We start from the raw sequence: 18264 nt of genomic DNA on the forward strand, positions 1-18264 counted from the left end.
TCATTTGAATTGCTTTCCTGTGTAGGTAAGATGTTATTTTTTTTCTTTCACCGCTTTCACTTTTCTTTGTCTTAACTTTTCAGAATTTTGACTATATGTCTTGGTATGGATGCATTTGAATTCATCCCGTTTGGTGTTTATTCAGCTTTTTAAACATGTGGCTTTATGTCTTTTGCAAATTTGGATGGATTCAGCTGCTATTTCAATACTTTCTCAGCCCTTTCTCTTTCTCCTTTCCTTCTGGGACTCTGACATAAACATTAGGTCTTTTGTTATCATTCTACAGGTCCCTGAGGCTCTTTGCATTTTTTTCCCTAGGCTATTTTTTAATCTATTGTATAGTTTGAGTAATTTTCATGGTCCAATTTTCAAGCTCTCGTATTCTTTATCCCTCCATTCTGTTCTTGAGCCCATCTATTAAGTTTTTCATTTTGGTTATTTCATTTCTCATTTCTAAAAACTTCCATCAGTTTTCTTTATATCTTTTATTCATTTGCAAGACTTCTTATCTTTTTAATGAATCTCTAGTTTTTCATTTGTTTTAAGTGTGTCCATAATTGCTCATTGAAGAGTTTTATGATGGCTGTTTTAAAGTCTGTGTCAAATAATTCCAACACCTTGTCATCTCAGTATTGGCATCTATTGGTTGCTTTTTTTCCCCTTCAGTTTGAGGTCTTCCTAGTTTTCAATATGACAGGTTGGTTTTTTGTTGTTGTTGTTGAAATCTAGACATTTTGGGTATTATGTTATGAGATTCTACGTCTTAAGTTTTCTATTTTAATTGGTTTCCTCTGACATTGCTGTGTCAGAAGAGAAATCCCACCTCATTACTGCTAGATTGAAACAAAAGTCCTGGTTTCCCATTCAGTACCAATACCCCAGGGCAGGGAGCTCCTTATTAGAAGCTGATAAGTGGGGAGGAGGCAGGGGATTTCTGACTCCCATTAGGACTCCACTGATACTTCCCTTGGTGTTTGGGGAGCAGTGCCTCATAACCCCTCATTTCTCCCACCGATACCAATATCTAGTGACACCAACAACTACCAACAAGAGGCAGAAGGACCAACACGAGAAAGAATGACAATTCCTTACTAGGCCTCCTCCTATACCACTCCAGCAGAGGAAAGTGGCATCTTGTTAGTACTCAGTAGGAGTTGAAGGCCAAGCTTCCTATAAGGAGAGGATAGCCTCATTATATTCTGGAAGGGATGAAAATCCTAGCTCTCTTCTTAGCCTTTCTGAAACTACTGTTTGAGATTGAGAGGCCTTGTCACCTCAGCAGCATGGAAATCTAGGCTCCCCACTTGGCTTTTGGTGATGAAGGTGGGACTGGGACTACAGTATTTTCCTTGTTGTTTGGCTAGAGGGAAGTGGTTACTGACTAAACATTTTCATTCTTATTATACTGCTTCTTTGTTAGTCCTTTGACTAGAGAAAGCCTGCTTTTGTTGGAGCTTTTGTTTGTGCCTATTGATGTTTCTGTGTTGCCAGTGTCTTTAGCTCCAAGTCTGGGATATATAGGGCAAAAAGAAATCTCAGGGACTTGCCACAGAATTGTTCCTTGGGTTGTAAAGGCCCTAGCTGGTCTGCCTTTTCTTTCCACCTTTCATATTTTTTTCTTATATTTGTTTTATATATAATATCTGGGTGTTTTAGTTGTACCTAGTGGGAGGAATATGTGAAGTACATTTATTACATCTTTCCAGAAGTGGACATTTCTAGACTGCCCAAATTTTCAAAATAAGCTGGAGATCCAGATTGTAACATAAATTCTTCTATTTTGTCTTTTTGAATCTTGAAAACTAATTTTTAAATAATAGGCAGGCTAAGTGCAGAATGTCTTTCAGCCAACAATCTGTACTTTGCTCAGTTCCTTAAAAAATTAGCTTTCTCTAATAATTGTCCTTTTTTGTTTCCTCATTATACATAAACTTCTGTCATTTGTCCAGAGATGACATTGCTGACAAATTTACTATCAAAGGAATACCCAAGAAAGAGGAATTTAACAGGAAAAGATTGCTGGACAATCAAATTAAATGTCAAAATGGCCATTCACTACAGCTCTTGCACTTTATGAATAGATAATATACCTTTAGGCCCCAATTTAGAACATGATTTTTTAGAAATATATGAAATAAAATCAGATGCCCACACACAGAAAGTCAGTCTGCTTTTTAAAGCATGATACAAATTGGAGGAGATAGGATTTCATGAGTCAGGAACACTAAAAACATTAAAAAGTAAAAACTTAAGGTGAAGCAGGAGAGGTAAAAATTATAAAATTCACTCAAAACCCCAATTTCTCAAAGAAACACTGTAGCTCTTCAGTGTGGGTGTACAGTCTTATGTACCTTTAATAGGGGCTGAAAGTCTTTATCTGTGTGTAGTTCAAGTATTGATATTTATAATTAGAACTTTGAATTCTAGGGATTTATATTATTGTTGCCACCTTCTGTCTTATGCAAGTCTATACTTGCCTAAGAAAAAAATTTATTCGGAGGAAAAAACCTATTTCTTTTAGAGTCCCTACCATGTATCACACAATGTGTTAGGAGCTTTACCACAGTAGCTGTTTTAATTTTTGCCAAAACTTTATGTAGTAGATTCTGTTATTTTCCATATTTGCTGGTTGAGAAATTAAATTTGAAAGTCCAGGACTAATTTTATAAAAGCTCTGGCCACTCAGTGGCCATTGGTAAGGTTAGCATCCAATCTAAGACTTCAATGGACATACTCTTAACCAGCCTCTAATATGAATTCCAAAATGTTGAGATCACATGTTGTAAACTAGGGAAGGTGATTTTTGGCATTTAGAAATTGCATCAATGTTAATATACTTGGATCAGCTACACAGCAGCAAAAACTTCCATGGCAACATTGCCTATTTCTGTCCTTCAAGCAGGTCCTGAGGTCTTAACTAGTAACTCTCCAAAATGCTTCTCAGACTCCAGTCAGGAAATGTATGCTCCAGGAAAGTAAAGATTAGCTCTTTTATGAGTGATGGTGGCAGCAACACCACTGTGTTTGATGTTCACAACAGGCGTACCTTCTTTTTAATTGCCAATTTTCAAATAAAATTGTCCATGATGACAAGCTGCATTTGATAAAATATACAGGTAATGTAAATCAGGAGGGTTCCTGAGATCCAAAAGGGACTCTGAGTATAAAAAGACAAGGAAAGGATAACTTGGATTCTGCTGTCTTAAGACGGATGCCGTGCACATCGCTGTGCAGATAGGCTAGTTCTTTGGTATAAATAGACATCCCATGACAATGTGGTAAATAGCCAAAGAAGAGTAGAGGGGTTCAAAGCTACAGATCTGCCCACCAAATATTTTTTGACATATTGAGGAGGCAGGGAGCAACAGTAGTCTGGAGAAAAATCATTACACTGTCTCTGGATTGCATTTCCCATTTTAATTAAGTTTCATATTTTCCCATTCTGTCCAGGCCCTGGCCCTATGGCCCATGCTATTTTGCATGGCCAATGAAATCACTAAGAGCCCATCATTTGAAACTTGGAAGCATCTAAGCAATTTTGTTGTGTTTGCTAGGCAGAAAGCTAGTGTTTTCTTTCTTTTTTTTTTTTTTCTTTTCCTTTCTTTTCTTTGGGCGGGGGATACCCATTCTGTTTTTTTTTTTTTTAATCAATTTGCCAACATATAGTATAACACCCAGTGCTCATCCCATCGAGTGCCCTCCTTAGTGCCTATCACCCAGTTGCCCATCCCCCTTCCCTCTACTCATATGTGGATTATAAGAAATAGTGAAAGGGACTATAAGAGAAAGAAGGGAAACTGAGTGGGGAAAAATTAGAGAGGAACACAAACCATAAGAGACTCCTAACTCTGGGAGACAAAGGGTTGCAGAAGGCTAGTCTTTTCTGAGTGATGTTTGTGGTGTACAATTTCAGACTCAGGATGTCAAGTGACAGACCTAGGAGCTCTCTGGTCACCAGTTCATATGTTAAAGAGGTTCCTTCCCATCAGTTTACCTACTGCATTCAGTACTCTTCCTCGTTTTTCTTTTCAGCAGTGGATATCCCAGCAATGAAGGGATAGGCAGGCTTAGATTGATGATCAGGTGGTTGTGCCAGTGAGCCTCTTGTGAGGAAGATCTCCTGTTGGTAGGTGATTAAGGGAGGGAGTCACCAGGCCTGTTCAAGACACCACCGATCTGTAAAGGAAAGAAAACTGATTGGGAGTTTGCTAAAGGTTCATTAAAGAAATTGGAGGAGGATTCTTTGCATGTCAAGAATAGCTTATGTTACTATTCTCCAGACCCAGCTAGGCAATTTTATATTAGTCAGATGTGACTTAGTACCATTACAAAGCTTCAGTAGCATATATGTATGCCTCCGTACACCTTTCTTTTATTTTTGTTTATTTAATTTGATATTTGTTGACCCCAACTTCTCTATAGCAAAAAGAGAATGCAATTAAAGATAGGCAAAATCAGTTTTGCTTTGGACCGCTTCATAGTAAAATCTTACATTAGTGACAGACTTATGTCATCCGTATACATACAGGAAAATCAAAAGATGGGTTAGTTTACTACTTTTTTTTTTAAATCTATTAACTGGACAAAGAATTAATTTACTGTATTGGCTGCCTGTTTAAGTATACATTAAGCATTTGCAAAAGAGATTGTGTGCTACTGACCAAATTTCCTTTTTATGTTTTTATCTGAGTCAGAGCACGAGTCAGACCAGAAGGCAGCATTTCTTATAATCACCGTCTTGTTCTCTTCCTTTGATGTTTTTAGGTGGCAGAGTGACAAGTGCCGAAACTCAGGCCTCACCTTTCTGACATCGTCAGCTTTCTGCCAGACCCGGAATAATGGATGTAAAGGACAGGCGACACCGCTCTCTGACCAGGGGGCGGTGTGGCAAGGAGTGCCGCTACACCAGTTCCTCCCTGGACAGTGAAGACTGCCGGGTGCCCACGCAGAAGTCCTACAGCTCCAGCGAGACTCTGAAGGCCTATGACCACGACAGCAGAATGCACTATGGAAACCGAGTCACAGACCTCGTTCACCGGGAGTCAGATGAGTTTCCCAGACAAGGTAGGTAGAGCTGACCCCGCTGACTTGCTCCGAGCGGCCTTACATTCTTGACTTGCACTGTTGCGCGTCGATCACTGAGGTTGGTAAAAACTGGAAGCAAAGCTGTCGGTATCATCCCCCCTTTAGAGTCTAGTTTCAGAAAACAATCATTTTATTGACCTGTAGCAGAAGCCTGTGGGAATTACAGAAGTGCCTCTTTTGTCCCAGACACTGAATTCCTTGACAATTTGGTGGTTGCTTTGGAGCCCCACAATGGTAGGTTTTGATAGATGTAAGGTACAGCAAACCTTTTGGCGTTGTAAGGGGTATTTCTGAGACCGTTATGAATCCCTGTCCTGAGGAACACAAAATTATCTGTGGCTTTTAAACTGTTTTTCTTGAATCCCACATACAAGCCTGCAAGAGCTGGAATTTCTACTGCTTTACACATTGAGCTTCTCAGTTAGATTCTCTTTGAACAAATGGCATATTGATTAAAACCTATTTGAACCTCCCCTATCCTGTGCAATATATAATTTTTTTCCTTCTCAGATGTGGTGTTAATTTTGAGTTATGCATTGGTCCTTTTGTGTTTCAGAGCATAGGTGAGCTGATGTATGTTATTACCCAATTCCACAGATATAATTCTCCCTGCCACTTTCACCAAAAGTTATTTTTCTCTCAGTATTTTGATTTCTTTGGGGTGGAGAATATTTTTCTCAAGCACTAACAGTTGGCACTCTCTTCATATCCAATATCCATGAGGAGGTTTGTTATCACTTGTCAAGGGTTGCTGTAAATGTATGGACATATAGGCTAAAGCAAAAACAGTGCTGAAAGGCAGTATGGTGAGGTTGACTCACCAACTCCATGTCCTGTGCTTCATGTACCAGCCTTGCCATGTGTGATTTACATTAACAGCTTAGCAAAATTACAAGTGAATGAACAAAAATACAGTGACTGCATCGGGAATGGTCACTCTGCCACTGCCAAGTTCCAGGCCCTGCCTGCTAGGTTATTGCAGCATTTGTTCATAACATTGATCCTTGATTTCTTGTTTCATGTTCCTGTCAGTGAATATTGCAACTAATTTAATTCCTCGTGAGATGCTTTAGCTTGTGTCTTGGTCCTTTCCTGCTGCTATAACAAAATATCTTAAACTGGTGGCTTATAAATGATGGACATTTATTTCGTAGAGTTTTGGAGGCTGAGAAGTCCAAGATAAATGTACTAGCCAGTTAGTGTCCTGGTTCATTGACAGCTGTCTTTCCCTGTGTCCTCAGATAGCTGAGGAAGGAAGGAGTGTTCTCTGGGTCTTCTTTTATAATTAAATCCATTCATGATGAGTCTACTGTCATGACTCAATCATCTCCCAAAAGTACCACCTCCAAACACCATTGGGGATTCGGCTTCAATATACATTTTTTGGGGGTGTGGGGTTGTCACATTCAATTGATAGGAGCTTAGAATTCCATTCCTGTTGGGAAACCACACATACGTATTCTCTCTCTCTCTCTCTCTCTCTCTCTCTCTCCATATATATATATATATATATATATATATATACACACATACACACACACACAAATCTGTAGTCCAGTGTTTGTTCTTAAAAAAACAAAAAAATAAAAAATCAAACATGTTTTTATATGCCCCCAGTTAGCCTAGCTCCAGTTTTTAGATTTCAGAGAATATTTAAGTAAATCAGCAGAGAAATAGTTAAAATTCTATTTCCACTGCAACCATAGACCCTTGCAGGATACAATTTATATTTAATCTACACTCTCATTTTCTGAGTTATCATCATGTAAATAAAACACACTTCAAACAAGGGGAGGGGTTGCTTGAAAATTGCTCTGTATCAGATGTCTTTGATCTGTGAGTAACTTCAACAAATGTTTTACTTCACCAAGTTCTCTCCTGACCCCTAAGTGCATGAATAGGAATTGGAAAAAAATATGAAGAATCACACCTTAATTAATTAAGGGACTGTTTAAATTTTCAATGTACAATATTAGGACACTTGTTATTTCCAGGAGTATCACTAATATAAGACTCAAATATTTTGAAAGGTGATGCACGTTCAGTATTGTTGAAAGCCTTTCAGTTTCTGCTATATTTTTGGTTTTATTTACGGTATTGCTGCACACATTTTTGTTTCTTATGATTCTGTGCTGAAATGTAGACCTTTCTGCCTAAGTCTCATTAAAGGTGCAGCCCGGTTTCTGGATCATTGTGCACTGAGCTATAGATCCCAGATTATTGTTGAATTGTGGATTGTCCTGTCACCTTTTCCCTTATTAATATTTACATAAAATGAAACCCAATGCTGGGGATTTTATGTTCAAATATACCTTTATTCTTTCTGTTTAATCTTGTTCCTCTCCATTGATAATAATGGAAGTTGCTTGGCCATATCAAACTCATCGTTCTGCAATTAACAATTCACACATGCCGTGTGTTGTTACTGAGCCCATATTTGTTTGTGTAATGTGTTTGCATGAATTAAAAACTACAGGCCAAAAGTAGAAATGAAAAGGCATTGGAAAGTATTTGCATATGCAAGTGCAGTTCCTTCTGAAGACATCTATGAATTTATGCATGAAAATGTAGTCAGAGTCTGAGTGGATCTACTTTGATGGGTTCTAAAATTGAACTCAGGAAGTAAATAAGCACATATTTAAGGAGAGGAAGAACAGGAGATACAATCTGGCAAGCATCATAGTCAATGTGAGACTTAGCCACTACAGAGAGGGTTAAAATAAATTTTACTCTCAGGAATAACAATAATTTTTAAATGTCACGCATTTCCCATTTTATTTTCTTATTCATGAAATCAAAGAGCAGGATCATCTCAGAACTTATTAGCCTAGAGGTACATTAGCAAGGATCATAGCGGGATCATCTCCTGTGGTATTCTTATTTAAAACCCAAGACACTGATCATAAAACAAACATGCTTCTCACATTCAAGCAAGTTTGGCAAACACAGTTGGATGACTCTCCAGATGCTCAGAGTGGAAAAGAATTGCCAACTACTAAAAGTGATGTGGGGCCAGGGTCAGACCTGTCTTGTTCCCCTGCAAAGTATCTTTAGGTATCAAATGTGAGAACCTGCCAGGTCCCAGCAGGAGAGGTAGGCTCGGTGTTCCCGTGAGGAGCTAGTGGAAGTTCCCATCAAATTATACCTTCTTTGCTTGCTTTTAACACAGGATCAGCCTCTGCTCCTAAGAAGAGACAATGCAAATTACCTGTCTGGCCTCTCTTATGCTGGATCCTCCTGGTGTGAAGGGAGAAGTTTGCTGACCTTAGGTCTGTGGCCATTGGAGTAATTAGTAATTAGTAAATGACTAATTCTGCCCTGAATAGTATCCTAGTGGTCTGAGAGTTAAGGCACCTGACAAAAGTGACCAGGGGTCTGATCCCTGGTCACACCCGGCCTCACTCTAACCTGTGAAATAGATGCCACTTTGAATAATGAAGGTCAGCCAAGTGCCCAGGCAGATTGTATGAGCTTGTTTGTTGGAACCCTGAAGTTAGGGTGTAGAGCAGTGTGATGCACAAGACATTCCCCCATGGCTTGGGAGCCTCAAGTTAGACTTGAACTCTGCTTCTGCATATTTATGTGCAGGTCTACATTCTATGCTTCACTGGGATCAGTACACCATTTTCAGATGTATCAAACAAGAATGACAAGAACGACCAAAGAAGAATGGCTAACATTCATTGAGCACTTTCTATATCTCAGGCGTCAGTCTAAGCATTTTGTTTATATTAACTCAGGGAAACATTCACGTCAGTGCTGTGAGATGGGTTCTGTTATTATCTTCTTTTTGCTAGATAAGGAAACTGAGGCTCAGAGAGGTTAAAGAAATCATTCCAAAGGTCACAAATGTAGGAATTGGTAAAGAGAGATTTTAAATCCAGGAGGTTGGATTCAAGAGCTGGGCCTTGAACTTGAAGTACTGTGTTGGATCACCTCCCAAGTAAATAAACAAAAACAAGCCATTAAAGCCTAAGTCAAAGGCTATGAAGTTTAATTTGTGAGTCTTTTTAAGTATCAACAGCTTTAAACCTTCCTTACCGTAGGAACAATAGTTGCTATCTTGAATGTACAATGTGTACTACTGCCAGCACCGTGGATCTCTATTCCTCTGCTCACGCATTCGCCTCCATTCCACAACTGTCCTAGACTCCCTGCAGGCCTCTCTGCCTACAGTAGCTCTCCTCCAACCACCACTGTAGGAAAAAGTTCCTGCTGTCAGAACGTGCGCCAGGCTGTCAGCACTGATTCTTTGCCCTCCCCGGTAGTCATCACCTTTTCGCACAACCTCTCAACCTGGAACACTAGCCAAGAAAGGTGTTGCTATCTAAATGATATTGCTCAGGTAAGCAGAACTGACTGGTTTCTGTGCTAGGCAAGGCCCAGTGGGCCAGAGAGTTCAGCCAGGCTTCTCATGCCTCAAAAAGCCCTTCTTTCCAGTTAGTACTGCAGGTCTCCTGAGAGAGGGCCAAGATTGAATTCTTTCTCTGCACCTCAGGCTGTCTCTTTGGGTCAAGGTTGAAGAGAGAATTGGGGGAAGATTGGATTTTTGAAAATATGCTTGCATTGGTTCTCTCAATCAGTTCTAGCACAGAAATATCTTTCACCAGCCCTTTGATGCACTTAAAAAAATACATAAAGACATACACACATACACATTTTAGGCGAGGTGTGATTTTGGTATTTCATAAGCCAGTTTTCACTCTTGTGATCTTTAATTGGGGCAATGTTTTACTCTGTCTAACCTGGTGTAGCATACATTTAACCTGTGTTAATGTGCTAGGGACTCATGAAGAACCGCTAATAAGCTAACGTGGTAACCGTAGTCATTCAATCAGTGTGTATAAGAATTGTTGAAATACTGTGGAAATCTGTGAGCATTTCTGCCTATACCAGTGTCTTAAAACATTTCTTTCACCACTGTACCCAAAGCAACAGTTAGAAAGATTCTATTGTGAAAACTCCAGCCCTTTACCCACGAAGAACATTTTTAAGTTTTAGTGAAGTTCGAAAGTTTGTCAGGTCAGCATTCATTGTCTTCTTGCTGGCTAACTTGAATTCTTCTTGCTTCATATGAGAGGCATATAGGAGAGCAGTTTAGAATGCAGACCCAAAGTTAAACTGCCTGTACCCCAGTACTGATGTATTCCATTAGTGAGAGCTTGATCAAATCCTAGAACATAGACCCACTATATCTCACTTTTTTCCCTCTGCAAAAGTTCCCACATTATCGTTACTGGGGTCATTTTTTTATGATTATGCATTTATCATGGTATGCATGCTATCTTTCTTTTAATAAGTCGTGAATAAATGCTAGTGGTTATCAGATTGTCATTTTAATTAGGTTACCAATAAAAGTGGCCATCATCTGCTTTCTACCTCTCTTAATATTGTGTGCAAGAGAAATATTTTTTCCTTGCCCTCGTCTCTTATGACTTGCAAAAATTTCTGACATCTTCAAATCCAGAATTTTTCTTCCAGTTGTTGGTAAAATGTGCTTGACTTCCTATGCACCATACCTTTTGGTACCAAAAATGAACATAACTCACACATTATTTCCCTATTTTTAGAAAAGAAGGAAAGATACCATCTAACAACTGTCAACAGACTGTAACAGAGTTGCTAGTCAAACAACTTTACAAGGAAAAAAAGAAAAAATATTAGAAAAAGTGCTCTAAGGTAGTGTCATTGGATACAAACATTTTTAAAGGTGTGCATTCTATGGCATATAAATAAATGTGAATATTTGGGCTGGGTTTAATTAAGGGAAGATTTTGTCCTTATAAACTCTAGAGAAAATCCATTCTCATCACTCTGTGGATAATAATTTGGAGTCCTTGTCACTTAGTGATTCAGTCTTCTCTGGATTTTCTTTGTTGTATTATTCACTGCCCTTCTGGTATTAAACCTATGTTGTTTAAAATAAAATCTCTGTGTCTGCCCAATTATTACCCTTTAAGTAATTACCTAATGTCAATTTGGCTTCCTACTTTGCATCTAACTTTCTCTGAATTGTATTTCTTTTTTTGCTCTTTTTTCTGTGGTACTTCTCCATTTTCACCCTTAGCCCTCTGCTCTTCTTTTTCATGGCACTCTCATAACAGTCCAGTTCCTATAACTTCAACATTCACTGTGCCTACTTTTCAAGACTTTTTCAGTTACAAATGAAAGTGAGATAATATTCCAACTGAAATGAACTTATACAAAAGGTGTGATGCTTTGTCTTCCATCACTGGAGAATCTAACAATGCATCTGGGCTTATACATACCATCTCTCATTCTCTGTACTTGGCTTTATTCTTTGGAGAGACTGTTTGAAGATGTCTGTTGATAATCCTACTCTCATATTCCCTGCCCTCCATAACATTGTTGGAAAGGGTCAGATCCAGATAGGCCTGGCAGGGGGTACACACTGATGCCTCCATCACTTTGACTTTACTTGGCCATGCCTTTGACTTAGGCCTACTCTGTGCTTGGAGATGACTTATGGTGAGTGCCGCCTAAACTGGATGGAATGAATTCCTTACCAAAAAGAAAGGTTATGGTATCATAAGTGGAGAAGGAATACTGACTGGTTTCATAAAAGGGGCTCCCAACTCTGCTGATACTCAAGTCTAACATGAATGGTCTTTCCAAGCTCCATTTCTACTTTTCTAACTGCTCCCGGAGTATGTCTTCTTTAATAGCCCAGTAGAAAACTTGTCATTTCCTCAAAATCTGTTTCCATTTTTTATTTCCTAGCTTTGGGAAACTGGTATCACAACTCTTACATTTTGGTCTTCCAAGAAGACTCTGTCTTTTTAAATATTGTGTTCACCAAATCATGACAGTTGTATCTTCTTAATTTATCTTTTGTCCAAATTTCTTATTCCATGGGAAACTTCTAACATTTCAAGACTGGACAACTATTTCACCATTTAAATTGCCTCCTTCCCTTAGTCCTTCCCCTGGCATTCCTTTTTTTTTTTTTTTTTGTATCATCAATGGTATTGAATTTCTGAAACTCTGCCCTATTTTTGCCCCTTCACTCAAATTAATTCAAATATCTTTTGGAGCACCCATGAAGCAACTCTAAGTTATGGGGTATAGCAATGAATAAGGCAAACACAGTCTGTAACCACTTGTAGTTGGTGATCCTAAAAAGGAAAGATCTAATAGATATATAATTAGGTATATCTGATAAACACCAAAAAGAGAAAATACCCTGTGGTTCTGGAGAGGAATCTACCCCAGAATTGTGCATTAGGAATGCCAGATATTATGACATCCTTTCATACACTTGAAGGATTAGGAGTTGGGGGATTAGATGGGCAACAAGAAGTTTTCAGGCAAAAGATGCCTTATGTGCAAAGGTCCAGAGATGACAAAGCTTGGTTGTTCTAAGAATCTACAAGAAGTTCAAGTTAGCTGAATGTGGAGTGGGGACAAATGAGCTAGAGTGGTAGGGTGAAAGTGGGTCATGATGTCCTTCGGGGAGATAATGCTAGCTTCAGTTTATGGAATATATTACAGGGAGACAAGATGCTCCGTGAGGAAGATTAGGAGAGCATGTTCCATCCAGGCAAGGGAGTTCAGTAGTCTGACCTGGGATGATGAAGATGTTTTGAAAAATGTTGTTCAGCCACAGAGATCATTGACTTTTTAGGACAGTGTGGAAGTGGAGGCAGACATTGTTCTGGGAATCTTGGGCATTGACTGCTTTGTCCTTTTGTAAAGAGTATTTTACCTTTCTGATGTTGAGTTTACTTAAAGAGATAGGAAAGGTCAACACTTTTATATAAGCCCTTAAATGGAAGTGCATAGATTGTTAGTTCAAGTTCTCCTGGAATGGTGACATACTGCTGAGTATTAGTAGCATTGTTCCAAGAGTTTGGATTTTTTTTTTCCTCAATATTGTTAGGTTCCTGACTATATAAAGAGTAGCATCAGCAACAGAGCACCTCGTATGGATTCAGAGCAAAAAAAATACAGAAAAAAGATTTCATCACTCCTTTCCTGTGTGACCACAGTACCTTGTTCATTCTCTATCATTGGCTTAATAAAGCAAAGACCAAGTATGTGTGTGTATGTGTGGGGAGGGTGGGTATGTTTGTGTGCAAGTGAGTCTGTATTGTATTCCTGCCAATAGGTAACTTATCTTGCAAAGCTAAGGGTGTTTAGAATATCAAGTCAAGGGATCCCTGCGTGGCTCAGAAGTTTAGTGCCTGCCTTCTGACACTCACATACTCCAGGGCCCTGGAGTCCCAGGTCGAGTCCCATGTCAGGCTCCCTTCATGGAGCCTGCTTCTTCCTCTGTCTGTGTCTCTGCCTCTCTCTCTCTCTCTCTCTCTGTCTCTCTGTCTCTCTCTCTCTCTCTCTCTCTCTCTCTGTGTCTCTCATGAATAAATAAATAAAATCTTAAAAAAAAGAATATCAGGTCAATATTTTTGTGGCAACTGGTAGGAAAAGCAAGGTAAGGGAGAGAAGAAGATTCAAGGACTGAAGTTTCTGGTTATGGAAACTGTCTAAATGTTAGTGCCAGTCACTTGGGTTTGGAACAGAGGATGAGCTGACTTGTAGGTAAAGATAGTATGTGTAACTGTGGACCCTTTGAGTTGGAGGTGCCCTTAGGCCATGCACATGTAGATATCTAATAGGCAGTCGAAAATACAACTCTGAAATACTGCTGAGAGATTTGAGCTAGATAGAGATTTAGGAGTTGACAGCTAATAATTTCATGGGACTCAGTGTGATTATCCACGAAAAATGTACAAGGAAAAGAAATAAGAAGCTCAGTTGGGAACACAGGTAATCAATGGACAGGAAAAAGAAGAAATTCTTGTAAAGAGAGTTGGGAAAACAACAACAGCAAGAACTTCCATTGTAGGCTCTACTCAGTCCAAACTTGACTTTGTATTCCAGGCATAAATAAATAAAACAGGACTAGCTTTATTTCCCACTCCCCTACTCAGAGGTGGCCTCCTTTTTATCCCTTAAATCAGAGGTCACAAAGTTAATGCACACAGGCATACTTAGCCCCTAGATATGCTTAATTCGGCTTACAGATTGCTATAGACATTTTGAATGGAGTGCCTGTAGCCAGTCCATTCACATTCCAGTTTGCCACAGGCCACATCTCTTGCTTTTTGTCTTCTACCAGTAATCTCTTCAGTCATTGACTTTATATACCCAGCCCCTGAAGGCCATAGCAATAGCAAAAAGAGCATGTACCTTCCTCTGCCCATTTCTTCTTTGTAGAATACATATCTGCCTATTCCAAATCCCTCCTTCCCACAAGGCTTAACGTACAAACCACCTCTTTGGTGAAACCTCCGCCTTCTGAACTCTGGTGGCCCTTTATGAGTTGTTATTGTTACTATTATCCTCAGTATGAGTGACTCAGCAGACAGCTCATGTGGATTCTGACTCTTGTGAACAGGGAGATAAAATTCTTTGCAGTTTTGTGCTGTGACTCACGGTTGCAACTCCAAGAGAATTTATTCTGTTTAGTGGCTTGTTTCCTGTTCCAAGAAGACGAATGTAAAGCATGGCTCAGAAAAGGAACTTAGAACATGTGGGCTGTGTGTCTGTCCAGCATGATGATATCAAATCCCACCTCGTGAAATGCCAGCCTGCAAGAGTTTTCTGCAGCACACTTTGACACTCACATACTGCAGTGCAGTAACATTTGCTTTTTGCGAGTATTGGTGGTTCCCTTTTGGCTTTTCCACGCTGGTGCCACGGATTGTGGTTGTGCCTCTGTAGGGACCTACTGTGTCATATGTGTAGGAGGCCTTGGGTGCAATGTGATCTGTGACAGGATATAATTCCAACTGGGAGCTTTGGAGAAGCTGCTGTGAGAGCTGGAGTAATTGCCAATGTCGGGCTCACCATGCCTTACACTGTGCGTCCAGGAGGGGCGCTGCCCCACCCACTGATGAATCATCCTACTGATATTATCAAAGGAGACATTACATTTTCAGCGTCGTGTTTTAGGTTTATAATTTAATTTTCAGGTCTGGCAATTCCAGAAGCATCCCTAGGGATACAGGAAGAGGAGGGGGCTGGTGTGTACCCGAAATGAATTCATGTTCATTTCTTGAGCACCTTAATTGGCATGCATATCTCACAAGCCCTCTCTCTCTGCCGCAGCCAAACTCCCTTGCACCAAGTTACTCAATATTCCTTCTGCACTGACTGCTTTCCTTTCCACTCAACCTCAAGTCAGATCTACTTTCGTAATAAATCTCTGCTGGGAGCGATCAGAACAAATACTGAGTGTGTGCAAAGATATTAAAAATAAGTGCAACACAGACTTATTTAATAAGGTCTCTTATATAATATCTGGAATATTTTCCCAAAGTTACTATGAGCATTATGTTTGCTGCATTTTCTCCGAGATAGAAAGATCTTTTGGGGAATTAAAACAAAAACAAAAACAAAAACAAAAACAACACATTAAAAAAAAAAAAGAAAAAAAGAAAAAGACACAGAGAAAATCGGATGAGCTCTGTTATATTCTCGGCTGAACCTGTTATTCTCCTTCCTTTTCAGGTCTTTTTCTTTGGCCAGAGCCACAAAATGTGAAGCTTCTCTTTGTTCACCCTGATTTATGAATAGCAGGCATTGGGCAGTTGCTGTCCCAGTGGGATGCATTTTATTTTAAAAATAGTTTGAAGCACTTCCTTTTAAATCCCCCCACATCTGCTGCCACCTTGACTGTATAATACATGCTTCTCAGTTCGTCCTTGTACAGGTAAAGTCCGCTTCACGTATGGGAATTAAAACACTGAATTTACCTGTAGCACTTTGAACAAAAATGTTGAATTTATTTAGAGAGGAATACCAGTGGGTTAAATGTGTTTCTATGGATCTGTTTGCTGGAACATTGACAGAAGGGAAAAATATTACTTTCATGTCAAAAAAAAAGAAAAAGAAAGAAAAGAAAGAAAGAAAGAAAGAAAGAAAGAAAGAAAGAAAAAAGAAAGGAAAGAAATGAAAGGAAAGAAATAAAAAGAAAGAAAAGAAAGAAAAGAAAAGAGAAGAGAAGAAAAAAGAAAAGAAAAGAAAAGAAAAGAAAAGAAAAGAAAAGAAAAGAAAAGAAAAAAGAAAGAATGAATCCAGGCATCTGCAGGGTGACTATCCAGAGCCCAAACAAATTCCTCCCAGAATGACTGCAAATTTGGGTGACACTGTCAATTTTGCCTTGGGTTCAAATTCTTGTTAGTTCACAGTGACAATTTAGTTAATGCTCACATTCTGACCCCCTTTTGTATGTGTAGCAAAAGCCCTGCCTGGAGATGACCCACTTAACACTTTCTGCTTCACAAACCCAGAGACTGAACAGCCAGGTAGGCTATGGAAAGTGCTGAGTGAGGGGACAGCGAATATGGCCACAGCCCCATGCCATTCTTGTCCCTCTACTCATTAGGCCACTCATTAGAGTTTTCTGGGAAGTTTTGAAAAGTCCCTGTGCCCAAAACCTGCTTAGGACTAATTAAGTCTGAATCACTGGAAGGTTGGACTAAGGCATCAATTTTTTTATACATACATCTCAAAGGATTGAGTATAACTGGATGAACTCTGGAGAATACAACCATCTCTTTGGGAACAGCCTTTCAAACATACAGGACCTCATGCTTAGCATCATGACTTGGAATCTTCCTTTTCACTCAAAGCCCATGATTCTAGTTTTAATAGACAATTCCTCATTCCTAGAGAGTTTTGCTTAATAAATACCATGTAGCTGGGAGCTCATTATTATAGTATTTCCAAACCAACACCTGTGTATCAGGTGTTACAGGGTTGTTTCTTGGTTGGAGGGTCCACTTCTTTGTTCTGAGTCAGAAGAAGCAAGTAGACTGATTCTTTTAGCACTCCTGCTTCTTATCTTGCATTCTGCTAGACATTAAAAGTGAGGATTTAATTTGAGCATCTGGCTTGGAATATAACACGTAATCAATTAATTATATCCATTGATCTAACATCTTCAACATCAAAGCAATAATGATGAATTGAAACCTACTGTTGGAAGGAATACAAATTATATTTATTTTGAAAGATGAAGCCAGTGAGGAAAGATAGTGTTAATAGTAAGTCCCTGCTTACTTTTCACTGTGAATATTTATTAGGTCTAGGAATAGTTCAAGTCAGGGCGAAAAGTCCAATATTCATAGGAGAAGGCAGGTAAGATCAAGGAATGAAACAAGCTGGGTTTTCAACTATGTGTCATGGTGGAGACTGTCCCAGGTTGGATTATGCATGTCTAGGCAGTGCCTCACATCTCTGATGATTTGGAGCCTGTAGAGAATTCAAGTCTAGTGTTCTATATCTCACAACTTATCAAGAAAATGAGAAATCTGGATTTTTTTTTAATAAAATCCTCAGGTTTTAAATGTTGCTGTAATGTACTCTTGGAACTATTTAAGTAAGCTCTCACAACATGCTGGCCTGTTTTCCTGCCCTGGAATTTTTAGACAATAAGGTGGTAAATTCCCTTACGGATGAGGACAATCAACTGTGAACAATCCCAGAATCAGCACTTGTGAGGCCACCTTGACCAGTGAGTTCAGAAGCCAGTAGATAGGAAGCTCATGACATATGTTCCTCTCCTTCATCCTGAGAAGCACAGCCTAAGGCTCCTTGGAAGGTCCCAGCACCATCATCACGAGGCACCCCCAGCAGTGGCCAACTCTGTCACACATCCTTATTTTGGCTCTTCCTTCTGGCCTGTCTTTTCACACTGTCCCTTACTCCTGCTCCTATGAATCACAAATAAAGTACTTATTCACAAGAATTCTTCTCAGCCTCTGCTTTCAGGGCAATGTGGGTTAAGACCTCTGGCAGCTGAATCATTTTGAGATACACTGTGTAGGCCAAAGGAAGACTTTCTATCTGGGAGGTTTAGTTCCTTAAAGATGCCAGCATAGGACTTCATGGTTGGGAATTGATTGATTTAAAAAGAAGACACCGAGCTTGTGTTACAGATATGGCTTGGTATTTACTAAATTTTAGAATGTTTAGGATTTACTTTTTTATTTTGTTTTACATAAGAAACACTATGATTTACGTTTGTTTGGTTGGTCTTAAAAATTAGTAAACTTTTAATTTTAAAATAGTTGTAGATTTATATAAAAATTGCAAAAATATAGTGTTCCCTGGTTGGTTGTCTTTGTTGTTGCTTTTACTACATGTACGATT

At 39.2% G+C, this 18264-nt stretch overlaps 1 protein-coding gene across 1 annotated transcript in view; it reads left to right on the forward strand.

Annotated features, from left to right (window-relative positions):
* Positions 1-18264, forward strand: part of TENM2 (teneurin transmembrane protein 2) — a 1067650-nt gene that overhangs the window by 134133 nt on the left and 915253 nt on the right. The window contains exon 2 of the mRNA XM_055325563.1: positions 4765-5064. Within this exon, the coding sequence (XP_055181538.1) occupies positions 4839-5064 (226 nt within the window). The 5' untranslated portion in view covers positions 4765-4838. The remainder of the gene's footprint in view (positions 1-4764; positions 5065-18264) is intronic.

Source organism: Nyctereutes procyonoides, unplaced genomic scaffold (genome assembly GCF_905146905.1).
Source record: "Nyctereutes procyonoides isolate TBG_1078 unplaced genomic scaffold, NYPRO_anot_genome, whole genome shotgun sequence".
Classification (NCBI taxonomy): Eukaryota; Metazoa; Chordata; class Mammalia; order Carnivora; family Canidae; genus Nyctereutes; species Nyctereutes procyonoides.